The sequence below is a fragment of the Bos indicus x Bos taurus genome, chromosome 5, assembly GCF_003369695.1.
Source record: "Bos indicus x Bos taurus breed Angus x Brahman F1 hybrid chromosome 5, Bos_hybrid_MaternalHap_v2.0, whole genome shotgun sequence".
NCBI lineage: Eukaryota > Metazoa > Chordata > Mammalia > Artiodactyla > Bovidae > Bos > Bos indicus x Bos taurus.
The window spans coordinates 720,813-736,701 of record NC_040080.1 but is presented as its reverse complement, the minus strand read 5'-3'; the positions used below and the strand labels follow the sequence as shown (position 1 = coordinate 736,701).

The 15,889-nt window shown below is 63.5% G+C and overlaps 1 protein-coding gene across 1 annotated transcript; it reads left to right on the top strand.

The window, feature by feature from the left end:
* Nucleotides 1-2,820: 2,820 nt before the first annotated feature.
* PIM3 (Pim-3 proto-oncogene, serine/threonine kinase) lies at nucleotides 2,821-5,908 on the top strand. Its single transcript, XM_027540462.1, has 6 exons — nucleotides 2,821-3,139; nucleotides 3,299-3,408; nucleotides 3,497-3,547; nucleotides 3,645-4,014; nucleotides 4,556-4,732; nucleotides 4,809-5,908. The coding sequence occupies exons 1-6, from the start codon at nucleotides 3,055-3,057 to the stop codon at nucleotides 4,994-4,996; spliced, it is 981 nt and encodes a 326-aa protein (XP_027396263.1). The 5' UTR covers nucleotides 2,821-3,054; the 3' UTR covers nucleotides 4,997-5,908.
* The last annotated feature ends 9,981 nt before the right edge of the window (nucleotides 5,909-15,889 follow it).

Sequence of the window (15,889 nt, the reverse complement as noted above, 5' to 3'; positions counted from 1 at the left end):
AGGCACCCGGCCTCCCTGCAAGGCAGCCCCTCTCTGCAGGATGGCCTGCTGGACACGGGGGCTCGCAGCACGCTGGCCTGAGCTGCGGGCATGCCCAGGATGGTGGGGGGCCAAGGGACCAGGCCCGGCCTCTGCCGTCAGCGAGGTGGCCTGGTGCCTCAGCTGAGCCCTCCTCCGGGAGCTCCTCCCACAGCTGCAGGAGTGGCCCCAGCTCTGCCGCCCGTGAAGTTGCTGACCTGGGCCAGGCCCGCCTGTGGGGCCCAGAGCTATTTTTAAGGCCCACCGGATGGGCCTTCCAGGAACCAGGAAAAAACAGGCAGGGCTTGACATCCTGCCCTGTGGGGATGTGGCTGGAAGAGGGCTATGGATCAGACCCGCAGTGAAGAGGTGGCCTGGGGTAACTGACCAAGGGTGGTGCCTGGGGCAGAAGGGCGAGGGGCCCTTGGGGCTCAGACCTGGCTTTACCTTCCTGTGTAAGGAGGGCAGGGGCCCCACCTCTGGGAAAATCCCTCAGAGCCTCCATGTGCCAAGCTGACAAATGGGGTGGGCCATGCCTGCTGGTAGGGTAGAGACACGGGAGGTGGGCAGCACCTTGCCTGAGTCCTGCCCACTGGGCGGGGTCATCTCAGGCCTATTCCTGGGGACAGACAGGACCTGAAAGAGGGCCCCTGCAGGACAGCCGCTGGAGGGAGCGGGGTCTGGGTCCGTTCTGACCCTCAGGGACTCACAGTACACGCAGGACACACACACCACAGCACGTCTACAACACACACGAGTCTGGAAGAGACGAAGGCTCTGAGTAAACCTCCATCTCAGGAAACAGGCCGCCTCCTGCTCTCTCCTCCACTCCCAGACCAGGTGGGGGACCCCTCCTCACTCTAGAGACCCCAGGGGCTTCCAGAGGTGGCTCAGCCCACCTTAGGGCCGGGGGAAGAGAGACATACATCGCCCCTTTCTGAAGGAGAGTGAACCCTGCTCTGAGTTTGAGGAGACTCAGGGTCTTCAGATCAAGACTCTGGAGCTTCTGGGGGCAGGGGTGGCCCTCATCCCAGGTTGCCGACCTCCCAAGCCTGACTGCCAAGGTTAGGACACCCAAGGCGTTCACATGGGGGGCTGGAGGCCCACAGGGGAGGCCACGGGGGGCTTCGGCCCCTGTTGACAGAGTTGGAATTACCCTCAGAGTCACATCTTGATACCGAGACCCAGGACACTCTACAGTACCCCTTCCCTCCCCAGCCCAGGACAAGCTACGGGTCCAGGAACCTGCAGCAGCCTGACCCCAGAAGGAAGACCCTGTGGACTACCCACTGGTCCCCAAGAAAAACCCACAAGAAGATGGGAGTCTCTGGACTCCACTGCAGAGGTGGGCACCCTGCCTTGGATTTGACCCTGTGAGTAGCTCTTACCGGCCTGAGGTCTGTGGTGCACTGGCCAGCCCTGGCCCTGGCCTCATGTCCACACAGCAGGAGGGCGGTGGACAGGGCTCCAGGAAGGTAAAAACCCATGAGCTGCACCAGCGCAAGTTCCACTCTCTGCCCTGGGGCAGTGACGGTGGCAATGAAGCGGTGTGACTTGGGGCTGGCTGGGCAAGCTGAGGGAGCCAGCAGGCTGGCAAGGGCCTCTGAGGCACATGCTTGGAGGGCACACCTGAAGGCAACCTCTGGGGGGCCCAGGGATGGGGCTGCAATGATGTGACCCCAGCCTGGCCCCCAGGGGCCACACCAAGTACCTGCAATGCCGGAAGGACCAGCACCTTGACCTCTTGGCTCCCCCAATCCTCAATCCTCTCTGGATGGCTGTGGGAAGCAGTGGGCGTCCTGGGCTCAGCCAGGGGGCTGGCAGACGGCTGCTCACGCCAGAGCTGCTCAGGCCGGTGGTGACCTTGGGCTGAGGTCGGCAACCCGTGGGGCCGGATGGGTCTGTGCTGTACAGAAGGCGGAGAACGGGCTCAGGTCCAGACCACGGCCGTGAAGACCTGGGCTAATGCCAGCCCTGACACAGGCGGTCAAGGTGGCCTCCTTGGTAAGGTGGACAGCAGCTGGGTCTGGTGGGTAGCCAGGTGGGTGGAGCGCAGGGGAGGGCCCTACAGGCACGGGGACAGCAGGGCAAAGGTCCCCGGGGGCAGGCACGGTCAGGAAGGCCCTTGGGCTGCAGGTGTGCGGTCAGGCCTTGTGGGGACTGTGGCCCGGGGTGGGCAGGACAGTGCCTCACCCCAGGCGGGGGTTTCGAGTCCGGGGGCGCTGCCTGCCCAGGGGGCACGAGCACAGCCCGGGGTACCGGAAGCTGACTCCCGACTCCCGCGGCTCCTCGCAGCCCAGCCGCTACATTCCCCGCGAGGCCACCGGCGCCTGGCCGGCCTCGCCGGTGACCTTCCCAGCACGGCCTGGGGCGGGGCTCTGGCCGCGCCCCGCCCGGGTGTCGCCATTGGCTAGGCCCCGTGCCCTTCGCAAACGCGGGCTCCCGTTGGCTCCCGCGGCCCCGCCCCGCCCGGGTGTCGCCATTGGCTAGGCCCCGTGCCCTTCGCAAATGCGGGCTCCCATTGGCTCCCGCGGCCCCGCCCCGAGCGCGGGAGCTGCGCGGGCGCGGGTACCCGTGTGCGCGCGGAGGAGTGAGTCGCCCCACCGCGCAGTGCGCCTCCGCGGCCTCGCTCCCGCCAGCTAGTCCCAGCCGGCTAGCCGCGCCCTCGGTCCGCCCCGCCCAACCCGGAAGGCGCGCCGCCGCTCGGGCGGAGGGGGCGAGGCCCAGTTTGGCCCGCCCCCGCGGAGGGATACGCGCGGCCGCGGCCCAAAACCCCAGGGCGCGGCGGCCGGCGCGTGTGAACGGCTCGGCCTGCGGCGCGTCCGCGCGGTCCACGCGGGGCTTTGCCGGGCACTGCGCCGCGCGGGCGGCCTCGCCCGAGCTCGGGGGCCGGCGCGCCCTACCGCTCTCCTGGTCGGGGCTCCGCGCGGTCCCGGGAGGCCGCCCTCCCGCGTCCGCCGCCGCGCGGGGAGCCGGGCCGGGCGAAAGGCGGCGCGGAAACCTGGAGCCGAGGCCCGCGCTCGGCCGCCGCCCGCGATGCTGCTCTCCAAGTTCGGCTCCCTGGCACACCTGTGCGGGCCGGGCGGCGTGGACCACCTCCCGGTGAAGATCCTGCAGCCAGGTATGCGGCGGCGGGGTCTGGAGCGCACTAGGGTCGGCGGGCCGGGGACCTGGGGCGCACTAGGGTCGGGGGGCCGGGGTCTGGGGCACATTCGGGTCCGGGGGAGACCGGGGGCCGGGTTCCTCAGCCGCCCCAACCCTGCTTGTGGGTTCCCCATAGCCAAGGCGGAAAAGGAGAGCTTCGAGAAGGTGTATCAGGTGGGCGCCGTGCTGGGCAGCGGCGGCTTCGGCACGGTCTACGCTGGCAGCCGTATCGCTGACGGGCTCCCGGTGAGTCTGGCCGCCGGGCACCCGGGATTGTCGACCCGCGCGCGTCGTTGCGTCCTCGCGGGCCTGACCACTGGTCCCCTCTCCCCAGGTGGCCGTGAAGCACGTGGTGAAGGAGCGGGTGACCGAGTGGGGCAGCATCGTAAGCACAGGCGGGGGCGCCGGGCGGAGCGGGGGGCGCCGCACGAAATGAGGGGCACGGGAACCAGGTGGAGCGCGCTGACCGCCGTGTCCCCTAGGCCGGCGTGGTTGTACCGCTGGAGGTGGTGCTGCTCCGCAAGGTGGGCGCGGCTGGCGGCGCGCGCGGGGTCATCCGCCTGCTGGACTGGTTCGAGCGGCCCGACGGCTTCCTGCTGGTGCTGGAGCGGCCCGAGCCGGCGCAGGACCTGTTTGACTTCATCACGGAGCGCGGCGCCCTCGACGAGGCCCTGGCGCGCCGCTTCTTCGCGCAGGTGCTGGCTGCCGTGCGCCACTGCCACAGCTGCGGGGTCGTGCACCGCGACATCAAGGACGAGAACCTGCTGGTGGACCTGCGCTCGGGCGAGCTCAAGCTCATCGACTTCGGCTCGGGCGCTCTGCTCCGCGACACGGTCTACACCGACTTCGACGGTGAGCGCCCTCTTCTCGGGGAGGGCCGAGGGGCTGGCGACTGTTGGGGCCGCGCGCTGCGCCGGCTCGCTCGCGAGCATGGCCAGAGTGGGCTCTCGGGCCGTTGTGTCCGGTGGGTGGGGGCGCGGGGTGGGCTCTGGACTCCCTTGGCCCAGCCTGGAGCCCGGCGCCGCCGTGAGCCTTGTCTCCGCGCGCGCGCGCGCGAAGCGTGGGGGCGCAGCGCAGAAATGCCCGCATTGCGGAGCCGGGGAAGCCGGGGCTCCCCGCCCCTCCCGTATCCTCACCTCACATCTGTTTGTTGTGAAACCCGAGCCCGAGCTCACGTGACCCGCCGCCCGCGCCGGGCCAGCTGGGGGGGCGGGGCGCCCGGGAGGCCCCGCCCGCCGGGGTTTTTCCAGGGCGAGGAGGGGCCGGATGTCGCGGCTGCTCAGTCCTCTGGCTCCGCCTGGGAGAGGATCCGCCGGGAGTGCGGGCGCTGCGTTTGTCTGCCTTGCCGGCCGCTGCCCCGGGGCGGGCGTGCTAAGTCCCGCGTGTACTGCAGGCACCCGCGTGTACAGCCCCCCGGAGTGGATCCGCTACCACCGCTACCACGGGCGCTCGGCCACCGTGTGGTCCCTGGGTGTGCTGCTCTACGACATGGTGTGCGGGGACATTCCTTTCGAGCAGGACGAGGAGATTCTCCGGGGCCGCCTCTTCTTCCGAAGGAGGGTCTCCCCAGGTGTGTGGGGGCGCTGGGCCGGCCGCGGGGGTGGGGGGCGCGGCAGGCCTCATGCTGATGCTCTCCTCCTCCTCAGAGTGCCAGCAGCTCATTCAGTGGTGTCTGTCTCTGCGGCCCTCGGAGCGGCCCTCGCTGGACCAGATCTCTGCCCACCCCTGGATGCTGGGGGCCGAGGGGGGCACCCCAGAGAGCTGCGACCTGCGGCTCTGTGCCCTGGATACCGACGACGGGGCCAGCACCACCTCCAGCAGTGAGAGCTTGTGAGCAGGGCCTGCCCTGACCAGGCTATCTGCTCCTTTTCGAAAGCAGTGATCTCTGACCCCTGGTGACCTTTGCCTTTGGCACCAACCCGTTTCCTTTGCTTTGAGTGCCTTTTCGAACGCTGCTCTCACGGGACTTGGTTTTCTCAAGCTCTGTCTGTCCAAAGACACTCCGGACCAAGCCAGGTCCTACCTGCCCACCACCGGCGCTTGACCCGAGACCGTCCCTCTCCTGTGCCACTCCAGAGCGGGTCCTGACCGCCCGGGCGCTTCCGCGTCTGACGTGTTGGACCAGGAGCACTCCTGAGTCCTGTGGCCTCATCTCACCTGGGCACAGGGCCCCTCGTGACCCCCCCCCCCCCCCCAACGTCTCGGTGTTCGTCTGGGCGCGACTGTGCACAAGCAATGCAGCGTTCAGGCCTTGCCGCCCGCCCACCCGATGCGCGTGCGCGTGCAGGCGTCTTATTTATGGTGTGACCCCGAGGAGGGCTATTTATTGTTTAATTTATTTGTTACGGTTCCTCCCTCCCAGCAGCCCTACCTCCTTACGGCCTGTGGGCGGAGGAGAGGGGTGGCTGTGCGGGTGGACCCCAGGCCCCAGTCCTTCCTGTGTCTGTCAGAAGGTGGGCTGGTACAGCGGCTAATTTAAGGGACATGGGTGACCCTGCCACCTCGAAGCCCTGCGCCTAGGTGGTGGGTTTTAAATTATTGACATTGTACAGTCTGCTTGTTGGCTCTGGAGGTTGGGGGTGGGGGGCAGAGTCTCAAGCCTTTAATTTATTTCAGCAGCTGTGTGTGTGTGATCCCGGTGTGCGTAGGCACTGTGGATGGGGGCTTCTTTCAGTTCAAAAGTGGGATGTCTGGAAATCATATTTTTTTATACAGGTATTTCAATTAAATTGTTTTGTATTAAACAGATGTTTTGTGTTTTCTGGGCTAGTCTAGGGTAAGAGGGGAAGAGGTTTGGGGAGAAGGGGCCTCTAGGCCCTGCGTAACACCCTTCACTTTTTTCCTGGAGAACGCGGCAGGGTGAGGGGCTCAGGCGCTTACCTCCCAGCGTTGGCCTCCCTGCCACCCCCTTTCTCTGACCTGCTGCGTCCTGGGGAGTGGGTAACATGCTGTGCCCTCAGGGCCCCTGAGAGAGGAGCTGGGTCTGGGTGGCGGGAGGGTCATTGCCAGCCCTAATCTGGAGCCTTGTCTGGCAGTGGGCCCAAGAGGCTGGAAGGGGTTCTGAAGGATGGGTAAAAGTTTGCCAGGAGACGGAGACTTCCAAATGCAGAGAATGCAGGTGGCCGTAGTTGGGTCTTGGCCTGACAGGTGCAGGGTGAGGTGGTGGGCGGGAGCCGTGGCCAAGTCCAGGTGGGAATGTGTGCACGAGAGTGTGGAGCCAGGGGAGCTGTGGACGGTCTGGCATTCCCTGCCCCGTGCCCCCTCCATGAGAATCCTCTGACGGGGTAGTGAGTGGGGCACCAGGGGGACAGTAAGGAAGCCGTCCAGACAGGCCAGTGGGGCCAGGCACACGGCCCGGAGCCCAGAGCGCAGGCCTGGGTGTCCAGCTCACAGGCCTGCTGGAAGGTCCTGGGAACAGACCTGGGCCGGAAGCGTTCAAGGGTCAAAGGTTAGAGCAGAAGTGAGAGGTTGTAGAAAGTGAAGCTGGAAAACCTTTCTGGTGGGCAGGGGTGGGGGCTCCTAGCTGGGCCATTCAGGGACTCAGCGGCTTTTCGTGGCATGTGTGGGGCCGGGGGTCTCCCCAGGGGCTGCTCCTGAGGCCAGGCATCCTGGGGGGCCAGCCACCCAATGTGGGTGGGTGCCCTGGAGACTGCCCACATCCTCCCAAGCCCCTCCCAGGAACAGGACACTCAGGGTGGAGGACAGGCACCCCCACTCTGGTGACAGTGACCCCGTGTCACCATGTTGCTGGTCTCCACTTGCAGCGGAGGGTGCTGGGCTGGTCTTGGGCACCCCATCCATTTACACCCCATGCTCCATTAGTCCATCTGCCGGGCATGGGGCCCAGTCCAGCCATGGGGAGTGGGAGGCACCCCCCATCTAGTCTTCAGGTGCTGTAGCCAGCTGAGAAGGCAAAGAGGCTCCCAGAATCAGGGGCCCACTTGCCAGGCCGGCCTGTGCCCCTGGCGTGTGCAGGTCCCCTGTAGGGGTGGGGTTTGTCCTACTGGTCAGAACTAGGCCTGTCCGTCGGGCCTGGGACGGGGGGCAGGGAGAAGGGGCTCCTCTGACCCAGGGCCTCTGGGGACCAGGATGAGGCTGTTCCTGCGGGCAGGACCCCCAGCCCCCCTTGAGGCTGCTGGCACCGTGGGTGGTGTGCACAGCCTGGGGCTGGAGCAGTGGGGATAGGATGCCTGAAGAGCGCAGAGGGCAGGACCCCACCCCTGCCCGGCCCCCCAGGCTGCCAGCTCGTGGGCTTCTCCCTGCGGCCCTGCTCCAGAGGCTGCCCTGTCCAGAGGCTCTGCTCCACCAGGCTGGTCCCCCATCTCCACTCGGCTTTAACATCTCAGCCAGTTTAGTACTCGGCCTCCCTTAGAACCACCTGCTCACAGCTCGCCCTCGGGGGCTTCCCTTGGGAAGCATGGAAGCCCAGCATGCCATGCCCCCACCCACCCCCGGTGGGCGCTGGCTCAGCTTCCAGGGGCGAGTCCGGACGGCAGGTCGAAACCCACCCACCGCAGCTGGCCGGGCCTCACTAAGTTTCTTTCCTCCACCGCAGCCCCTGAAACGAAACCTTGGCGTGGCTTTGGTGCCCCAGCTTCTTAGAAAAGGGAAGTGGTCCCAGGCAGGCCCTCTGGGCGTCCAGACCCTGGCCAGTGGAACCCCCATGCTGCACAAAGCGCAGAAGGAAACTCGAAGGGAGAGGCTGGGCAGCCCCTGAAGCGGCACGGAGGCTGGACAGGCAGCAGCGAGAGGGCCGCCCGCCTGCCTGACCCTCACGAGCACCGCAGCTGGGAGGGGACAGCCCCACACAGGCGTGCTCACCAGCCCCGAGGTGGGGGGTGGAGTGAGGGAGCAGTGTTGGGGTGCGGGCTGCCTGGGGTCCCGGGTGGGCACCAGGGGTGGGGTTGGCCAGGCCAGGAGCTGGCCCCAGTGCACAGGGAGGGACAGGAGCTCGCTGGGCCCAGTTCATTCCTGACTCACGGCTGTGGCTGGGGGTGCAGAGGCCTAGCCGATGACATGCCAGCCTGGGGTGTTTCATGGGTCTGTCCCCCTACAGAGGTCTCTGTGAGGCGGTGGGGTGGGGGGGGGGCTCTGCCCGGGCCTCTGGCTCGTGACTTCCAGGCTGGCCGCCTTTCCAGGCAGCCTTGGCAAAACCGAGCTTGGATTACACAACAGACACCCCACCCCCGCCCCAGCCCCCAAGGGTTCCCGGCAGTCAGGCCTGTCGGGTGGGGGCAGGCAGAGTGTACCCCTCCAGCACTGGTCGCGGCCCTCCCCCTGGCTTGGTCCCTGCAAGGACGCCCTTTCCAGGGAGACAGACCCCCGCTGCTTGCCAGGTACAGTGAGATGGGGGTCGGTGCTCTGATGAATGAGTAAAGGCTTTAGGGGGTCAGGTCACCTACCTTCAGCTCTGAATGCACCAGGGAGGTGCCCGAGAGCGGGACCCCACCCCCCCACACTGAGCTCAGGGACCCCCCCCACTCGGGGACCCCCTGCCCCCCAACACTGAGCTCGGGAAGGTGAGCCGGCTCCAACCTGGCCTCTGGGCCCTCCTGCCGGAGGCTGCTTGCCCTGATCCGAGGCCCAGGCCTCTGGTGGGCAGGGAGCTCTGATGGCACTGGGCCTGCACACCTGCCGGGAAGACGGACACCTGGTCCGGGGCCTTCACATGTCCCCGCACACCCGGCCCTCAGGAGCCTGAGCCGGCTCATTGGCAGGAGGGCGAGGAGGGCCGTCTGTCCCGCCCCCTGTGGCCCCCGGGCCCCACCCGAGCCTGGGCTGTGGGGAAGGGGTAGGACCCTGAAGACGAGAAGCCAGACGCTGGTGTCAGGCGGCGGCTCCTCTCTGGGCCGCAGATGCCCTGGGTCCTGGGGCCCAGATGCCCTGGGTCCTGGGGCCCGTGACCGGGAGGGCCGGGAGGCTCCAGCCCTGGGCCAGGCGGGGCAGGGGCTCCTGACACCCGGGTAAGCCCACCCCTTCCTCACCGCGTGGGCGGGGCCTGGAGAAGCCTGGACTGGGGCTCCTGTCTTGGCATGGCCTATCTGAGGGGAGGGTGTGGGGTAGAGTCCACAGCTCGCCCCGGAGCCTCCCTCGGAGTTGCCCCAAGCCTCCCAAGCCTCCCTGTCGCTGGCTCCTGCTCACCCCAGGCCCCCCACTCCCCAGCCCGGAGCCAGCCCAAAGGTCCTTTCCCTCTGGAGGGAACCAGACGCCCCTGAGCCCGGGGCCCATGACCCAGACCGGTGGGTATGATGGATTCAGGCTGTGACCGAGACGAGGCAGTGGGGTTCTCGGGGTCAGTGTCAGCCCTTCTGTTGGGTGGGCTTCAGACCGAGCCTGAGAGATGTCAGCCCTGGCAGTTCTGCAGAAAGCGGAGAGGTAGGGGGGCCGCGACAGGCGGGGGAGCCCGTGGGCTGGGGGACGGCAGACCTGGGGGGCAGCCGAGCCTCCACCAGCAACACACCCCTGGGGCCTCCGCTCGCCCGCGGCCTGGATTCCCCAACAACCTGCTCCTCCTGGGTGGGCTGCGTGGTGGGAAGGCTGAGGGGGGAGGTGGGGCCTCAGGGAGGGCCTGAGGGGCGAGAGGGGAAGGGGGTGTCTCAGGGAGGGGCTGAGGGGGGAGGTGGAGAGGGGCTGAGGGGGGAGGGGGCCTCAGGGAGGGCCTGAGGGGAGAGGTGGGGAGGGGCTGAGGGAGGAGGGGGTGTCTCAGGAGAGGGGCTGAGGAGGGAAGGGGCCTCAGGGGGAGGGGCTGGGGGGGTGGGGGTCTCAGGAGAGGGGCTGAGGGGGAGGTGGGGCTGAGGGGGGAGGGGCTGAGGGGCGAGGTGGGGTCTCGGGGGGAGGGGCTGAGGGGGGAGGGGGCCTCAGGGGGAGGGGCTGAGGGGCGAGGTGGGGTCTCAGGGAGGGGCTGAGGGAGGAGTGGGTGTTTCAAGGGAGAGACTGAGGGAGACGTGGGGCCTCAGGGGCGGGGCTGGGGAGGTGGGGCCTCAGGGGGAGGGGCTGAGGGGGGAGGGGGGCCTCAGGGAGGGGCTGAGGGGGGAGGGGGCCTCAGGGGGAGGGGCTGAGGGGCGAGGTGGGGTCTCAGGGAGGGGCTGAGGAGGGAAGGGGCCTCAGGGGGAGGGGCTGGGGGGGTCTCAGGGAGGGGCTGAGAGGAGAGGTGGGGCTGAGGGGGGAGGGGCTGAGGGGGGAGGTGGGGTCTCAGGGAGGGGCTGAGGGGGGAGGGGCGTCTCAGGGAGGGGCTGAGAGGGGGAGGGGTCCTCAGGGAGGGGTTCAGCAGGGAGGTGGGAAGGGGCAGAGGGGGGAGGTGGGGCCTCGGGGCCCCGAGGCCTGAGCAGAGCCCCAGGCACGCGGGCCTTCCTCCGAGAGAGCTCCGCCGGCCTCAGCTCTCCCCGCTGAGAGGTCAGGACGCTGGCCCGCAAACCCCAGGCGTGTTGGCTGCTGAGACTCCCCGGCCAAGGCCGGCCCAGCACCTTTCCCAGCAGGCGCCCCCTCGCCAAGGACCAGAGGAGGCGCCCCGGACCCCGGGCTGCCCTGGAGCAGGGAAGAGGCTGCTGTGGGGTCCCTGTGCAAGTCGGCCAGCAGCCCCCTCAGTTTCCCCTCCAGGAAGCTCCCGGGGGACCCCCTGGGCACAGACAGGCTGTGTGTGCCTGGGGGTGTCAGTGGGTGTGTAAATCTGTGTGGCCTGTGTGTGTCTGGGTGCTGGTGTGCATGCGCTGTGACCCAGCAGGGCTGCTGTGTGTGCGTGCATCCCTGTGCACCCAGGACTCCGGCTGTCCTCCCGCCACGCGCCCGGCTGCCTCTGTGACTCACCCTCTGTTCCGACACCCTCGCAGCCCGAGGGGGAGCCCCTGTGACTCAGCACCTGTGGGGGCGGGTGGGCCGGGGGGTCGGAAGCTGGTGACGGGGGAGGCAGGGGGTAGCGGCATGAGGCTCCTGCCCCCGGGCCCTCCCACCCCCCAGCTGCCAGCTGCGTGGTGGCCGAGTGGCCACAGCGTGTACCCCTGTTAGAGCTCACATGCGTGCTGGCTCTTGCGCAGGAACCGCCTTCAGCCCCAGAGGGGGTCCAGGAGCCACGAGGGCAGCAGGGTCTTGGGAAGGGGGGGCTTCCCCGAGATCTGAGGAGGGAGAGGCGTCGAGAGCCGCGGGGAGGTGGGCGAGCCGCTCCGAGGCGGGGTCCCTCAGCAGGGTGGGCGAGCCCGGTGGACTCTGGGGCTAGAGTTGGGTGGGGGGGCTCCGGATCCTCCTGGAGGACCGAGAGGGGAGGTGGCCAGGTCCCGATGGAGCAGGAAGCGGAAGGCCGGTCAAACCCAAGGAGGACCCTCCCAGGTGCCCGGGTGCCCCCCTGCCCCCCACAACAAGGCCCCTCGGTCCAGAGCAGCCCTGAGCCGAGTGCCTGGGGGGCCCATCCCGTCCTGATGTGACTGTCCTGAGACTGGGGCGGGGGCGCAGGAGTGCCTGGGAACTCGGAGCAGGCTCCGCAGGACTCCCCGCACAGGCCACTTGGTCCCATCCTTGTCATGCGTGGTCGGCTGCATCGTCTGCCGGGCACCTGACCCCCATGCCTGGCTGTGGCCTGCGGCCACTGGCGCTAACGGGCAAATGAGCTGGGGGCCAGGAGACGGTGTGTGCAGGCTCTGGGGGGAGGCGGCCAGCCTGGGGCTGCGGCCACAGCCCTGCTGTGGCAGCGCCTCCAAGACCCTGGCCCAGAGGTCCGCTGACACTGCAGCCAGAAGTCCGGGTTCCCTGCCAGAGGTGGCCCTGCTGGGCTTCCCGGCTCTGCTGGGCAGGAAGGAGCTGCGGTGGGAGGGCCTGAGGGCTGAAGGTCTGCCGGGTGCGGGAAGCAGGGCCTGGTTACTCGGTGTGCATGGCCGGGTGGGTGGGTGGGGGCTGCTCTGCAGTGCTCCCTTCCCTAGGAACACTGGGGCTCCAAGAGGAGGAGTCCCGGCCCGGCGGTGGGGGTCTCAGGGAGGGCCAGGGTTGAGGGACTTGTGGGGCTGGCTGAGCCCCTTGGCGCCACGTCAATCTCCGCCCGGACAGCCCATGCTGCCCGCCCTCGGGTGTCCCTACTGGGGTCCTCCGGGTGGTGCCTGACTCCCAGCGCCCCCTCTCTCAGGTGTGCCCATCCAGGCCCACTCTGGCCCCGTGCCAACTCCAGGCCTTTCTCTGCACAGCCACCAGGCTGTCCTGGCTAACCAAGCGACCAGCCGTCTCACTGGAGCCACTTCCACCTAGGCGCCCACTCCCTTAGACAGCACCCCAGCCTCCCCTCGGTCCCCAAAGGTGCAGGGGGTCCCCCACCTCCCGAGGGCCTGCTCCCTCCAGGACTCATGGGGGCGAAGGGGATGGGGAGTCCTCCACCAGGGGCCCCAGAGGCAGGTCCACGTCAGCCATTTCCTTTCAGCTCTCTGCATTTTTAATAATAAGTCAAATCCCTCATGTTAAAAATATTCTGAGCCACTTTAAACATTTGTCATAGAGTTAAACGGAAATCTAATAAAATCTGTGAAAAGTATTTTTAAAACAGCTTTATCGAGGTATAATTTACATACCATGAAGTCCACCCACTTTCAACAACTTCAATGAGCCGCCCACAATTCAATGGTTTTAGTGAAATTTCCGTGCAGCCTCCACCACACGGTCCAATTTTAGCAGGTTTGACGACCTCCTGTCCTCGTGAGCAGTCACGCGTCCCCCACCCCAGCCCCCAGTGGCCATGCTCCTGCTTCCTGTCCTCAGAGACTTGCCTTTTTTGGACATTTCACATAAACAGAGTCTACACCTTGTAGTGTCTGCTGTCTGGCTGCTTTTCCCAAGCACACGCGTTTTGAAGCTCATTCCTGATGTAATGGGTCCACAGTTCATCCCCGTAACAACATTCCATGGTGATGGTACTGTTGTTCAGTTGCATCCAACTCTGAGACCCCATGGACTGCAGCACGCCAGGCCTCCCTGTCCATCGCCAACTCCCAGAGCTTGCTCAGACTCATGTCCACCGAGTCGGTGATGCCATCCAGCCATCTCATCCTCTGCCGTCCCCTTCTCCTCCCGCCTCCAACCTTTCCCAGCATCAGGGTCTTTTCCAAGAGTCGGCTCTTCGCATCAGGTGGCCAAAGGATTGGAGCTTCAGCATCAGTCCTTCCAATGAATATTCAGGACTGATTCCTTTAGGATGGACTGGTTGGATCTCCTTGATGTCCAAGGGACTTTGTAGAGTCTTCTCCAACACCACAGTTTGACAGCATCAGTTCTTTGGCTCTCGGTCTTGTTCATGGTCCACTCTCACATCTATACGTGACTACTGGAAAACGCCATCGTAGGGAGCCATTTTGCTTACCCATTCAGTAGCTGACAGACGTTTGGTTGTTTTCCCCCACATGTTAGCTCTTATGAATAAGCTTCTTGTGAACACGCATGTACACGTCTCCATGTGCACATCCGTTGTCGTCTCTCTTAGGTAGATGATTCGGAATGGGACTGCTGGGTCATCTGCGTGTAACTTTTGAAGAAACTGGCTCTACACTTTGTGTCCACACCAACAATATACGAGGTTTCCAGTGTTCCCTTGTCATGACCTTGACCTTGTCATGACCTTCCCTTGTCATGAGCATGACCTTGTCAATGCTTGTTATCATCTTTCATTTTGGTTACCCTCCTAGCGGGTGTGACACTGTTTTGCATTTGGTTTCAATCTGAATTTTCCCAATAACTAATGATGTTGAGCATCTTCTCACATTTGATTAGACATTTCACCAAAGAAGATACCCACTCTGCCTGTTTTTCACTTGGGCTGCTTTTCTTACTGTTCTTTAAAATTTTTATGTATGTTTGGGAAATGAATGAAAGTCACTGAGTCGTGTCCAATTCTTTTCGACCCCATGGACTATACAGTCCATGGAATTTTTCAGGCCGGAATATTGGAGTGGGTAGCCTTTCCCTTCGGGGCATCTTCCCAACCCAGGGAGGAGCCCCGGTCGCCAGCATTGTAGGCGGATTCTTTACCAGCTGAGCCACAGGGAAGCCCATATATGTTTGTGAATTGTGGTAAAATATGCAGAACAATGTTAAGTGAATGATTGTCTTATTTTGAGTTGAGTGTTCTTTATATAAACATACAGGACAATTGTAGGTGGGTGTTTGTCTTGTTCGGAGTGTTCTTTTACATATATATATGACTTGTGGACACTTACCCCAGTTTGGTCTCACTGCTGGTGTTTGAAACACAAAACATTTCCTTCTGACCAAGCCCAATCTGTTTCCCACTGGATTCTGTCTTAAGTGCCATACCGGAACACTACGCATAGCTCAGGGGCGCAGAGATTTTCTCTGACTTTTTAAAGGCTTTATAGCTTTAGCTCTTTCATTTAGGTTTATGGCTCATTTCAAGTTAATTTTTGTGTATGGTGTGAGGTGAGGTCCAAACTCCTCTGTCAGCGTGTGGATATCCACTTGTCATGGCACCATTTACTGAACAACTGAAAACTGTGGAACCTTTGCCATGAGTCATTTGATCGTGAATCCATGGGCTTACCTCTGGACTTTCAACCCTGTTCCACTGACCTGTGTGTCAACTCTTACCCAAAACACGCTGCTTTACTGCTGTAGCTTTATTGTAAGTTTTACAGTTGGAAACGGTAAATTCTCCAAACTTGTTCCCTGAAAAAACTGTTTTGGCTATTTTGTGTCCTCTACGTTTCCACACACTTTTATGGTCAGATTATTAATTTCTGGCCCCCTTAAACCTGCTTACATTTTGATAGGGGTTGGAGGTGTGTGTGCTCAGTCACGTCTGGCTCTTCTGTGACCCCAGGGACTGTACCCACCAGTCCACGTCTCCGTCCATGGGATTTCCCAGGCAGGAATCCTGGAGAGGGTTGTCATGCCCTCCTCCAGGGGATCTTCCCAACTCAGGGATTGAACCCACATCTGCGTTGGCAGACAGATTCTTTACCACTAGCACTAACCCTAACCCTAACCCACCTGAGAAGCCCAGGGATTGCATTCAATCTGTTAATCCATTTGGGGAGTATTGGTATTTTATCAATGTTGAGTTTTCCCCCACAAACTCTGGGAGACAGTGAAGGACAGGGAAGGCTGGCGTGCTGCAGTTCGTGAGGTCGCAGAGTCAGACATGACTTTGCGACTGAACAACCACTCCCATGAACACTGACCGTCTCCCTGCTTATCTAGACCTCTTTAATCTCTTTTAGAAATGCTATGAGATTTACGTGTACAAGTCTTGCCTCCTTTTGTTAAACTTACTCCTATCCATTTCATTTTTTTCTGATGCTATTGTAAATGAAATTGTTTTCTCAATTTCCTCTTTGGCTTGTTCATTGCTAATCCATGGAAATGCGGTTGGATTTTGTATGTTGATTTTGGGGGCTGGAACCTTGCTGAACTCACTCATTAGCAGCTTTCTTCCTCTCTGACCTCTTGCTATTTGGCCCCAAATGCGTCACAAATGCAGAAATGGATGGTTTCTGGTGAAGGAAAAGGGAACCTTCAGGTAAGTGGAAAGTACCAGGAAAACAACGGAGAGGAAGACATTTAGGGAAATGACACCAGAAGCTTTAAAGTCTTGAACTCCTGCTCTTGCTACTAGCCCAAGTGTGCGTGGATCTGACCCTAATTAACGTACAAAATGACTGGAAAACTGATCCGACCAGCAGACCTCCACCCAGGTCTCAGGCTAAGCACGAGGCATGCACACGCGGACAGGCCTGATTAGAACAGC